The 13,318-nt window shown below is 42.1% G+C and overlaps 1 protein-coding gene across 4 annotated transcripts in view; it reads left to right on the forward strand.

Moving 5' to 3' along the window:
- Window positions 1–13,318, forward strand: part of LOC145442189 (cysteine dioxygenase type 1-like) — a 32,898-nt gene that overhangs the window by 13,300 nt on the left and 6,280 nt on the right. For 2 of the 4 annotated variants that reach the window (XM_080320090.1, XM_080320088.1), the window contains exons 2-3: window positions 10,800–11,066; window positions 12,869–12,946. In XM_080320090.1, coding sequence (XP_080176216.1) covers window positions 10,822–11,066; window positions 12,869–12,946 — 323 coding nt within the window. In that variant the 5' untranslated portion in view covers window positions 10,800–10,821. Of the gene's footprint in view, window positions 1–4,303; window positions 4,345–9,785; window positions 9,878–10,799; window positions 11,067–12,868; window positions 12,947–13,318 lie in introns of those variants that run through there. The other 2 variants (XM_080320089.1, XM_080320087.1) reach the window with 2 other exon arrangements.

The raw sequence follows: 13,318 nt of genomic DNA on the forward strand, positions 1-13,318 counted from the left end.
TCGGTATCGTGGAAATATATTGGAATCGTCCAATTTTCCAATCAGAAACAATCGTCATCTGACCTCAGGACTGTAGACTCAGTGATAAACAGCAACAAAATGACTTTTCTTGCAAAGTAAGATTATACTGTCCATGTAGAGATCGTGTCAACTGACTTTTATTATTTCAAAGCGAATTCTGCAATTTGATTTCTTGAAATACGTGGTCGTGTCTTGTACATCCGCGCGTTCGATAGGATATTAGCGAGTGCCGAAAATCCATTTCCACAATATAAGTGGTGGCGAATGTAATAATAACGCGTTACGCTTCTGACGACGTATAATCGCAACAAACATTGCACCAACATTGACAAACATATTCTTAATGAACATATAATGTCAAGCCTAGTCATTTCTATATAGCACAGTGGTTCTCAAACTTTTTTTAGACACGCCCCCCTCTATGATGGCGAAAAATTACGCGCCCCCTTATCGTCATATCACAAAATGAAACCAGAGTGCTAGGTGCTAACAATCGCAAGGATAGTTTGATGACATGCAAGGTTATTATTTGGGCCATTTTTATATGACCTTAAAAAATCAATTATTTATCAACTTTATTTTTTGGAAAATATGACTTTATATGACTTTATGTTAAAATCGTGTATTTTTACATGTAACCAACTCATGGAACTGACGAGTAAAACATACACAACATAACAGTTGCAGAGAATGCTTGTTGCAGAGCTGAGGAGCGGGTCGTTCTTGCTTTAATCCATTTCTTATGCTTGAGATGCTGTTCAACAAAAACGTTTCTCATGCTTCACAATGCAACTGCATACCTGACAGGACACTTTCTCTGTAGGGGAGATATTGAAGTCCTTAAATTCATTTACAGTAGCTTTGACTTTCGTTGCATTAGATCAGTGGTTCTTAACCTTGCCTCCAGCGCCCCCCAAGGGGCGCTGGCGATTTTAAAGGGGGCGGAAACGCTCAGGGGCGATATGGGGGGCATTGGGCTCAGGGGGCGGTATGGGGGGCGCTGGAGAAAAATTGCTTCGCAGTAGATGATGTGGTGGTAGGACATATCCCTAATGAGTATTCAGAGCAAATTAACACCGAAAACTTCGACATATAGGTTTAATTGTCCATGGGCGCCTAAATGACTGGCACCGAATGTTCCTGTCTTGGCAATCTGAACCCCAGAAGACGAATTCCATCTGGCAGGGAAAAATTACATGCCAGTGAAGAAATCCCAATTTGAAATCGTGTGCGTGTTTTAGTTTAGTACAGTGGTTCTTAACCTTGCCCCCAGCGCCCCCCAGGGGGCGCTGGCGATGTTGAAGGGGGGCGGAAACGCTCAGGGGGCGATATGGGGGGCGCTGGGCTCAGGGGGGCGGTATGGGGGGCGCTGGAGAAAAATGGCTTCGCAGTAGATGATGTGGTGATAGGACATATCCTTAATTAGTATTCAGAGCAAATTAACACCGAAAACTTCGTTACATATAGCCTTCAAAATACATATAGGTTTAATTGTACATGGGCGCCTGAATGACTGACACCAAATGTTCCTGTCTTGGCAATCTGAACCCAAGAAGACGAATTCCATCTGGCAGGGAAAAATTATATGTCAGTGAAGAAATACCAATCTGAAATCGTGTGCGTCTTTTAGTTTAGTACGATTGGGCGACACGGGATATTCCTGTTGGGCGATATCCCCGTTGAGCGATTCTATATTTTTTGATATTGCAGACAGGGGGTCACGAAATAACATCATGCAACGAAGTCATACCAACGGGTTCGCTCGCCCGAATATGTTTAATTATTAGTAACGGGTCCTACAGTTACCAAGAAACCTCACAATGTTCGCTTTAAGTTTTGATGAGTCTGCGCACACTCAAAGACTCACTGCACTGACCCTTGGACAACAGTGCGTAACGACTAAAAAAATGTAATAACTCCGGATTTGTTGTGCGCAACGTAGATTTTCTTCGTGCAGAGACCGTGTCAGCACTGCGCACGTGCGCAGCTTAGAGGGAACATTGCACCTCACTCAGCTCTACCAAATGTGTTTACATGAGCAGAGAGGATAAAAATTGATCTCAATTTACATGCAATTCCCGATGATATTGACCAATTCAATCATTAATTAGTGAAATTTTTCGCACTTCGCGCGAATAGGCGAGAACAGCTGCCTCAGTAAATGGACACCCATTGTAGATACCTAATAGGCTATCAGCCTAGTGGGGGTCTGGGAGTGAAGTCCCCCGGAAGTTTGGTTTATCACCCGATGGGGGCCCAGGACCAACGTTTTTTGTTTGGGGGGGGGGCTGACGAAGTGCTGTTACGGCTCTGGTAACGAATAACGAATAATTGTACCTGCAGGCACGCCTGAATATGTTTAATTATTAATTACGTGCCCTTTATTTTCCTATGCAACAGTTCGCTCAGTGCTACTGGTAAATCTGATTACGTGGGCTGAGAGGATAAAAGTTTATAGCGACTTATATATGTAATTACCATCTATTCATTCATGCATTATGGAAAATTTTGGTACCTAGGGCACCAGGCCACACAAACTTTGCTGACCATCAAAATCACGATATGGGGTTCGTGGGGGCGAAGCCCTCAGAAGTTCGCTTTATCACGCTATGGGTGCGCAAGGCAATCGTTTTAGGGGGGTTAACGAAGTGCTGTTACGGCCCTCCCTCTTACTCATTGTCTTTATTACATTCCTTACAATATGAAATTGGGGGGGGCGCTGGAGCTCGATAATTTTTGAAAGGGGGCGCTGGAAGAAAAAAGGTTAAGAACCACTGGTTTAGTACGATTGGGCGACAGAGATATCTAAAGCTAGATATTCCTGTTGGGCGATTCTATATTTTTTGATATAGCAGACAGGACGTTTTGAAGAGTCTGCGCACACTCAACAACTCACTGCGCAGACCCTTGGACAACAGTGCGTAACGACTAAAAAAAGGTCATAACTTCGGATTGGTTGTGCGCAACGTAGATTATCTGTGCGCAGAGACCGTGTCAGCACTGCGCACGTGCGCAGCTTAGAGGGCACATTGCACCTCACTCAGCTCTAACGGTAAATCTGGTAACGTGAGCAGAGAGGACAAGAAATTGATTGCAATATATATGCAATTCCCGATCTTACTGACCGATTTTATCATGAATTATCGAAAGTTTTCGCGCTTCGCATTGGCTCGCTAAACAGTACAGCTGATTTCGTGGCTAAAGCGAACAACGTGATGGAGGGCGGTCGGTTTATCACCCTATGGGAGCCCAAGACCCAAGTGTTTTCCGGGGGCCTGACGAAGTGCCGTTTCGTTCCTGCCAACGGGTATACGCCCGAAGATGTATAATCATTATTGAGGGGTCCTACCTTTTCAATCACACATCACTTAGCTCTACCGGTAAATCTGTTTACGTGAGCAGAGAGAGGATAAAAATTGATATCAATATACATGCAATTCCCGATCATATTGACCAATTCAATCATTAATTATTGAAATTTTTCGCGCTTGGCGCGTCTAGGCTAGAATAGCTCGCTCAGTAAACGGACACCCAATGTAGATGACTCGTATCAGCAAATAGCGGATAGCCGAAGGAGGGTCTGGGGGCGAAGCCCCCCGGAAGTCTGGCTTATCACCCGATGGGGGGCTCAAGACCAACGTTTTTTGGGTGGGGGCTGACGAAGTGCTGTTACGGCCCTGGTAAAGAATTAATTGTACTTACGGGCACGCCCGAATATGTTTAATTAATAATTACGTGCCCTTTATTTACCCATACACCAGCTCACTCAGCGCTACTGTTAAATCTGATTACGTGGGCTGAGAGGATAAAAAGTTTATAGCGACTTATATATGTAATTACCACCTATTCATTCATGCATTATAGAAAATTTTGGTACCTTAGGGCGACCAGGCCGCACAAACTTTGCCTACCGTCGAAATCACGCTACGGCGTTCTTGGGGGCGAAGCCCGCAGAAGTTTGGGCAATCGTTTTTAGGGGGGTTGACGAAGTGCTGTTACGGCCCTCAGTCTTAGTCATTGTCTTTATTACATTCTCTACAATATGAGGTTGGGGGGCGCTGGAGCACGATAATTTTTGAAAGGGGGCGCTGGAGGAAAAAAGGTTAAGAACCACTGCATTAGATTCTCTCACTTTTGGCATGCTGAACCAGATATTCTCTCTGTGTCTAAGTCTCTTATGAATAAACTTGAATGGCACTTGTTATATTCTTCAGTTTGCTACTAGTTGTAATGTATTTCTACATAAGTAGACCAAGACTGAGCTTTTTAGCTTGCCTGCCCACTGACTGAACTTCAAATGACGTCCCACTTCAGTGCACAGAAGTAAAATGAATTTTGTAGCAACATGATGCAATATCTGACCACATAATGCAATGTGTGACCTCATAGGTCTGTGGCTGTAATGTTATGTAGGCTAACCTTATAGTTTGCCTTACTTAGTTAGTGCTTAATCGCTTCACCGCTTAAATTGGCACTTATGATTTAAAGTATACATCAATATGACTTTATAACTCAAATATGACCTAACCAGGAAATATGGCTTTATTTGACTTTATAACTTTCTTAATATACCCCATAGCGATGCGGTTTTTACGTTAAAATTGATCGCACGACTTACTGATGCATATAAAAAAATATGACTTTAAATGGCCCTATAGTTATTATACTGTTGATGAGAGAGTTCTTAAATATGAAATTCGGACTATACACAGGGCAACAACCATGAATTGGAGGTAAACCGCGTCGAGCAAGAAACAGCTTTCAGTTGGCCGCAGCTTCGCGCCCTTCAGTTTGAGAACCACTGATCTAGCAGCTTATCTTGAAGTTATTTTGGAAAAACGGTTTTATATATCGCAGGCGAAAATGGATTTTTGTAAACATTTTCTAAACACCTTACTCATCCAACTTTTTTTTCACAATCCCCAACAAAACATCTCAAAACAGTCCGTAGGCTGATGGCGATTTAGCAATTAAAATGAGTCTGCACGGTAGGATAGGCTATTTCATCTCTGACTACCATTTTGTTGATGAGAGCTCTGGAGTCTCATTAGTAATGAAGCGTAACTGACTCGTGATTTTCCAAATTTAAAAACAATACAAATTAGCTTATCAACTATTTTAAGGCTTCGCGGACCCCCTGAAAATGCTTCGCGAACCCCGGTTGAGAACCACTGCTCTAAAGGTTACGTTGCATAACCTAGTTCTTCCAGAGCTGTAAAATTTGTTACTTTATTGCCATTTAACGCATGGTCTGGCGAAACCGCCAAAACTTACATTTTTTTCGGTACATAGCAAGAAATTCCGCAATTCCGCAATTATTTCCCCCTAAAAGTCAAACAGCATAGCGATAACCCCCTCACCCTAAAACAAGTCAAATAACACACCCCAAACTGCTTAGGTCTACAAACTTGACTCAAGGCATTACAGAAAAACTCACTCTCGGGGACTTTAACAAAGGCAATAAAAGGAAAGAGTGAAAATGTAATTGTCGGCGGTCTCGCCTGGGCGCTCGTGAAATGGGAAACTATTTCAAATTGAAACGACAGAATTATTAAAGTGATCTATTTACATATTGTTCTGGCCCGGTCGTGCTTGGCAGGGGTGGTTGAACTTCTTGCTTGCAAGCCATTGTATCATAGGTAACAGTGAGATGCAGCTAATCCATCATATAGCTTTGTTTTGCACATCAAAGAGAATATAGAACCATACTATGCATGTTTTTATATCACTCCTTTACATTTTAACGCAATATTTGATAAAAGTTGCAGTAAAAATTGACATGAAAAATAAAGAAAAGTTGCACTATAAAATCTCTCCTAGCAGCTTAAAACATCATAGTACATATATTCTGAGTATCTATAGGAAGCTGTCGAAAGCTGTAAAAAAAGTTCCCCTAATCCCATTGCAGCCATTTGTCAGACCATCACCAAATACAGTTTCAAATTTGCAAGATGGATCTTGGCGACCATAACGTAAAATAACCAATGAATGAAGTCACAAATTGTGGTGCAATTTCACCCGCAATAATAATATAATATATCCCAATACTACTTAATAATTGACAAAACAGGAAGTGTGAAAAGTAAGTAGTTTGGTTTTAAAATGTTGAATTATCCTAAATCCATTGCACTGGAGTAGTTACTAATGAGAGCGGAACATATTTGAGTGTTTCTAAAAAGTGGAATTAAACAATTCGGTTACGATATAATTTTATATATTCTGCCCGAGGCGATTGGTAGTAGTGGATCTCAAACTAAATGGGTTTCTGGGGCTCGGGGTCCACTGTATTGGCATGGTAGTGTTACGGTCTTGCTGGCAGCAGCCACGTGCTATTCGTCGTCCATTTCCTTTGACCTACTAGTGCAGGAGGAGTTCTCCATCAGCATAGAATTGACCGCATAAAACCTCGAATTTAAGAGTTCATTTAACCATAGTGCCCTATATGATGTGGACACAAGCAAATCTCACAGCTCGGTGACCATGGTCAACGTCACACTTTCCATTTGGCTAAAGGCAATTTGACGGCAATTTTTGACCCGCTTGCCGACCGCGAAATTTAATAAAACGGGTATCAACCGAAAGCTATTTTATTCTGATCGTGGTCCTGGAACCCCCAAAATTAGCCTTGAATGTTGCATTGTGAAGGAGTTTGGTATTGCGACGTAACCATGCCGTCTGGGAGCAGGTGAGAAGCAGAGCAAACCGCAAGCGGATTGGCCATTGCTGCGCAACCAATTGAGAATTCACACTCTCACTCTCGTGCGCACCGGCTCCTGAGCTGCTCAGACGGCATGGTTGCGTCACAATATCAAAGTTCGCGCTGGGCAAGCCGGTCAAAAATTACTGTCAAATTGCCTTTAGCCAAATGGAAAGTGGGACGAAGACCAATTTCACTGAGCCGTGAGATTTGCTTGTGTCCACACTATGATTTAACATTAACCTTTCAACGAGCATGGTAAGCACTGTATATAGTTACATCACGAATATTCATTCGTATGATTTGTGCAATGACTAATCGCGCCGGATTTATTTACGCCAGGGAGTCTAGAACTTGAGCTCTACAGAACTAGAGTTCGAGATTCGGCACAACTCAGTTGGCACGACGTCAGAAATCGAAAGCATTTAGTGACCACATGTGAGTGAACTAGTGAAGCCCAAAGAATATAGAAGGTCCTTCTATACGTTCTCTGGTGAAGCCTATTATAGTGGTCGGGGTGTTAAACAATGTTCTCTCTAAGCTGCGCGCGTGCGCAATTGCGCAGTGCTGGCACGGTCTCTGCGCACAGAAAATCCAAGCTGCGAACACATAATCCGACGTAATAACCTTTCTTTTTAGTCGTTACGCACTGTTGTCCAAGGGACCGCGCAGTGAGTTGGTGAGTGCGCGCGCGCAGATCGCGAAAAATTAGAGGAAACATTGGTTACAATACAATTATTAGACCTTATTAGTCTTATTAGATCTATAGTTTAACATGAACCGCAAAAAGTTGAATATGCTTGTTATGTGACAGATAGCGATTTACTTCTATTTGTCCGAAGTAATCAAGTAGCTTTTATGCGTAATTATCCGACGTACTCAAGTGCGCACTATATATTTTAACCGCTTTTTAGACAAACTACTTTTTACAACTTGGATTTTGAAAAGTAAAAAGTAGTTTGGCTTCATAAATAGTCACCATAACCGCATGAAATAGCCTTTGTATAAGGGTAATTAAATATTATTCAAAATATTCTACCTATTTGTAGTGTCATTATCCCTTTTGCATTAGTTGCGAGGATGCATCTTGCGATTTCGAAGGTCGCCCCCTCACACCAACTGCTAAAAGTACATGCGACTCTTCGATCAAATCTACTATTTGAAATTACTTACTTAATACTTTGTCGACCTTTCCTTTTCTATCTTCACTTGAAATAGTTTTGACTTGTCTTCAAAATTGATTCTTCAACTTATTGTTGAGTGTGGATTTGCGGCGTTGCCGCGCTACTTCTGTTTGAGTAATAGTGATGCTTAGGGATGGTATGAACCTCTGAAAGGTTCAGGTTCGTGTGAACGCGAACCTTTTTGAAAAGTTCTGCGTGAACGCGAACGTGGACTTCATGACGTCACATGACGTCATATTGATGATTCCAACCCTACATTTCAGTCAGGTGATGTATATTAATGTACGTATACGATACCTAGCAACGATTCGGGCCACACAATGCCACACTGCTAAAGTAGATACTGACTTTTTAAACGTCGCCAAATGTATCAACTGGAGCAATCAAATGATATAATAATCCCATAAAACCAATATCTTCAGTCACTTTGCCAACAATTTCGACGAGGACTTGCAAGGGAATATAAGCTTACGCCTTAACTGTCAAGGCCAGACCGGACAATGTATTCGGTGTATTGCTACGTTGATACTGAGCAGAGTGTAAAACGGGTTTCTATATTCTGGCTACTGATATTAACAAGTTATACAGCATGTAGCCAACACTCCCAATCGCACGAATATAATTTTTATGATACAATAAACATATGAAGTCGAGATGGACCCCGTACGCTTGTTAGACTTTTTACATCAGACAACGATATCAATTCCATTCATTGGTTGAATAAGCATCATTCGCTGACTACCTAAATGTAGCGTATTTCGCTCTTGATGTTGAGTGATTGCGAGTCAAGGTCACAGCAGAGAGTCACTAAATATTCACAAACAGAAAGCTCGATATTTCGAGCAAACTTTTGTAGCAAAGTAGGTAAAGTTTGTTATTGTCAAGGTGCATGCTCGTTTAGTGTTGTTTTTTTATGCTGCCAGCGCCATGCATACCATGCATAGAGTGGCCCGCAGTTGAAATGCAATAAATTTCCACCAAAGATGTTATAATGACGTCTAAATTGTAATGTATTAAAAGGTTCACAGTGCAGAACCTACCAAGGTTCGTTTGTGAACGTGAACCTCTAAATTTCCGAGGTTCACACACAGAACGCGAACGTGAACCTCAAGTTCACACCATCCCTAATGCTGACTATACCTTGAAAGTATCTGGTTTTATTAGTCTTTATGCCATAGAGCTGACCATTGCGACTAACATTGAATACGAATTATGCAACCCCTTGTGAGAGCAACTGAGCAAGTAAATTCTTCCTGCAGTGTAAAAAGACGAGCGTCTATAAATAAAGACGGTCGAACGATCAAGATCGGATACTGCTACGATGGGCAAGAAGTGGCTGCCAGATTGAGAGAATGTACTTTGTCGTACTCGTTTAGGCACCATTTCATTGTGTCCCATCTCCCATGTATCGCATTGTACATTTTTGTTTTGAGCGTTCAAAGATAATAGAGCCGCTGATTAGGTATAGGCCCGGAGCAATGTTCCCTCTAAGCTGGGCGTACGCGCGGCCGCGCACTGATGACAAAGTCGCCACGCACAGAAAAATCTGTGCCGCGCACAAGAAAGCCGAAGTGATGATCTTTTTGTTTAGTCGTTACGTACTGTTGTCCAAGGGTCCGCGCAGTGAGCTGGTGAGAGCGCGCAGACTCGTGAAAAATTAGAGGGAACATTGGCCCGGAGGCGTGTCAATAGAATCAAACTATATTGATTGGAAGCTCACCATTTCAACATCGATTTCATTTTCTGACTTCGATATCAATCACTTTGCAGAAAAACTGTGAAGGTTTTTTATATCACTTGCTTATTTCTTACTCATCGGTTTCGCATATGGATAAATATTTCGCAATTCAACATCGAAGGGATCAGCTCTCTTGCACATTGCACATGCTCAATTGCTCATGCAAACCGATATCATACCCGGAAGTAGAGCGTCATATAACGGCATACTAAACGGCGCGAGATGGATTGACTGCACGTGAGCTCGGTATTACCGATAACACTCAGAGGCGGGTTGCTCGTCTCGGATCCTCCATTTTTTTCTTGACGATCTGTCTTATCTCTCTCGTGTACCGTACAAGTTGAGTGTATTGGGAATATTGATATGGTCAGAGTTAGTATACGATCGAATGGAAGTCACGCTGTGTAGTTTTGTGCGTTGTCGTGTCTGTATCGCGCGATGTTGTAGTAGCGAGCAACGGATTTATGAACGGTGCACCTCGCACGAACGACGTGGACGTACCGCTCTGATCAGTAGATACAGCGCTCTAAATTGTTATCTGAGTAATCGTAAATTTTAGTAAGATCCCGAAACACTCGAAAGACAGCTTGCGGGCTCACTCTCAATATATTATTCAAAATATAAAAGGCACGCGCTTGGTCCAAGGTTTTCACGACAGGATGCAGGGATAGTGTCAACTAGCAGTCTAGCACCGACATTTCTCGAGAATATGAACGAGTCAGCGAGTGCCGTTAAATTTGAATTATTCACATCGTTACGGTTGCACAATGCACACATCGGTGAATCTTTCATCACGCTGCAGCGAGGACCTTTCACTATAAATTGTTAAATAAACGTGTCAAGTTGGGCTGCTTTTGACCAGAATTGCGATGTAACTCACCTATAATTCCAATCATGTTCGTGTTGCTGTTTATGATTGCAGTGTTTCAGTTGGTGCTATATCTGTTTTGGATGGGAATATAATCAATTTAATTATTGTTTCTTCTCAATTTCCGGGTTGTAATTATAAGGATGGTTTCGTAAGGGCGCAGCGAAATTACAACGCCGTACTTCTCTGATTGATGGTATATATTTGCAAATGGCTTATCAAGATGTGCGAAATGAGTAGTCATACCGATAACACGATAACGTTGTGTTCATTTCTTGTTATAATTAACAGAACTTACCGCAGCTCTGTTGACATGGCGCTGGAAATTGAGAAAATGGACACGAGTCATTTCGGGTTGGAGGACAAACAAGAGGTCTTCTATGCCAAGAAAAAACCCGTCGAACTGCCCGAGCCGAATACACTGGATAACATGGTCGAAGGACTGAGGATACTTTTCGCCGAGGATCGCGTCGACGTGGACCAGGTCAAAAAGTATATGGGAGAATACAAAAGCAACCCTACCGAATGGCAGAAATATGCTAAATTTGATCCACACAGGTTAGTTTTGTACTAGACTAATACAAGTCGGTTGATAACTAATCGGTTTTATCGTTTGTATGCCGATTAATGTTATCAGTGCCGCGCCTGTAGTTTGTACTCAGATTAACGGCAGTATACCGGATATTTAAGACTGTTAGGGATCTGTATAAGAGTCAATTCGAAGAATTTCGAAATTCACCCGCTTTGAAATTGCAGCCATCATTTCTGTTCATATTCACTTCAATCGTCCAAGGTTGTGAACAATTCAGAATATCCACTACTTTACGGAAAAAAATTGGCGTTTATCAGTATATTAGCACCCTCCACATTCCACCCCATATACCCTTATGTTTATCTTGTAGGCAAATGTCACTATAGGACCGCGCATTAATTATTATTATTTACTTGAAATCTGTGTTCAACAAGTTCTATGTAATCACGGGAAACAGTCAGCTGTCCTTCTGCGTATTTACGTAGATACGTGAACGACGCTGGTAGTCTCAACGAGCTTTCTGCAAATAAGGCAGTAAATATGTTACTACGTCTCGAGTATCTGCCTAGTTTGATATTACCACGTGAGACATACACCTACACTACGGCCACCTATACACAATAATCACTCTAGGAACCGGCAATGCAATTCGATATTACACTTGTGTTGCATCTTATCTAGCATGAAGCACCGTCAAATTTCAGTCGTTTAAATCGAAACGAATATCACAAGCGACATCAGACATGATAGTTTCTGACGTGCTCATTTATTACGTGTACTGCGCTTGTGACTAGTAAATTCGATATTAAACGCTATTCGTTGGCATGAAACGCATTGACGTGCCAGGACGCAGCGAAATGATATTCCGAAAAATATCAGCCATGGGCAGATCTGTAGTCTCCTACATCATCAGAGGTTCTCATGTTTTTATCCGCTGATAACAGAAAATGTTCAATGCAACACACCAGACAAAATGATATGTATGTAAACTTGTGAACACTTGAACGGCAGATAGCGCGATGCCACGAAGCGACCAAGTGCGGTTCTAAATCTAACATCCACCTCAGTCTACAGGATTCACTATGGTATTTACGGCCGATGTGACTGACAGTGTTCTATATTGAATTTCGGCCTTTTCCTTATTTCCTTCTATTCGTTCTTCATCTGGCCATTCTCCGGGCTCTTTTATAAAGACGCCGCAAGAGCAGAGACGTGGGGAAGGCGTAACCCAGACAAACGTCCGACATTGAATTGCTATGTAATATGCCATGTCCATGTTCGTCGCTATCAAAGAATGCATCAAACCTCTTTTTGATGGAAGGCTTCATTTGTTGAACGATACGACATTATTGGCTAGATTTGGTGCGAGATAAGTTTGCGATCATTACTCCTTCGCGTTTAAAACAGCAATCTTTGCTGCTCAACAGGAATTGCTTAGGTCAGCAAGTGTGATATCCACAGTCGCATATAGCCTTCCATCGGAAAATAATCTCACTTGTACCAAATGCATTTTGTATGCTCTCACTATATTTTACGTTGCAAATTTTGTATACGATTTTATCTATTTGTGAACACCGTGCGCAGTGCTTGTTTTGCAGTTCGATCTTCGCTTTGCCTTTGGGCTAGACGCAAACCGAGCTTTCCCGTGTCATTAATTTATGCAGGAGGCAATCATTATCATTCCGCTACACTGCCGAAATAATAACAACAACGGTTATCATCGAATTGAAATCGGTGTCAACCTTCGAAACTCGATTGAACCTTTATTATTGAACCATTATTATTTTATGTCGACCGGGGTTTATTGACGCCGTATTTTCGTCTTTAGATACACACGGAACCTGGTTGATGTGGGCAACGGAAAATATAACCTGATATTACTATGCTGGGGTGAAGGACACGGCAGGTAAGTGCAAGCACTCGAGTGGATCTGTGGTTACATTCTCGGAAATCTGTTCAGCCCTGCTTTTACACACACAACATAAGCGCAAAATCCAACCAATCAGGCGCGTAGGCGTTAGTACATGCCTTGTTTTGTTAGCCAATGAAATCATGCGTACCGTCGCGGACGGATTTATCCAGCTTTTGATAGTTCGATACGTAAGTCACGGGCTTGCTGCAGCAATCTGATTGTTAGTTTTCGCTCCTTTAATTTATGATCTCGTAGCGAGATTTGGAATTCCCGTAAACAACTTTGTTACGAACTCACGGAATTGTAATCGCCGGTCAGTCTCGGTCGTGGAGATAATACCGTGAAATCAATATTGCACGCGGGTGC

Source organism: Botryllus schlosseri, chromosome 7, assembly GCF_051294905.1.
Source record: "Botryllus schlosseri isolate E-star chromosome 7, Bs_hap1, whole genome shotgun sequence".
Lineage (NCBI taxonomy): Eukaryota > Metazoa > Chordata > Ascidiacea > Stolidobranchia > Styelidae > Botryllus > Botryllus schlosseri.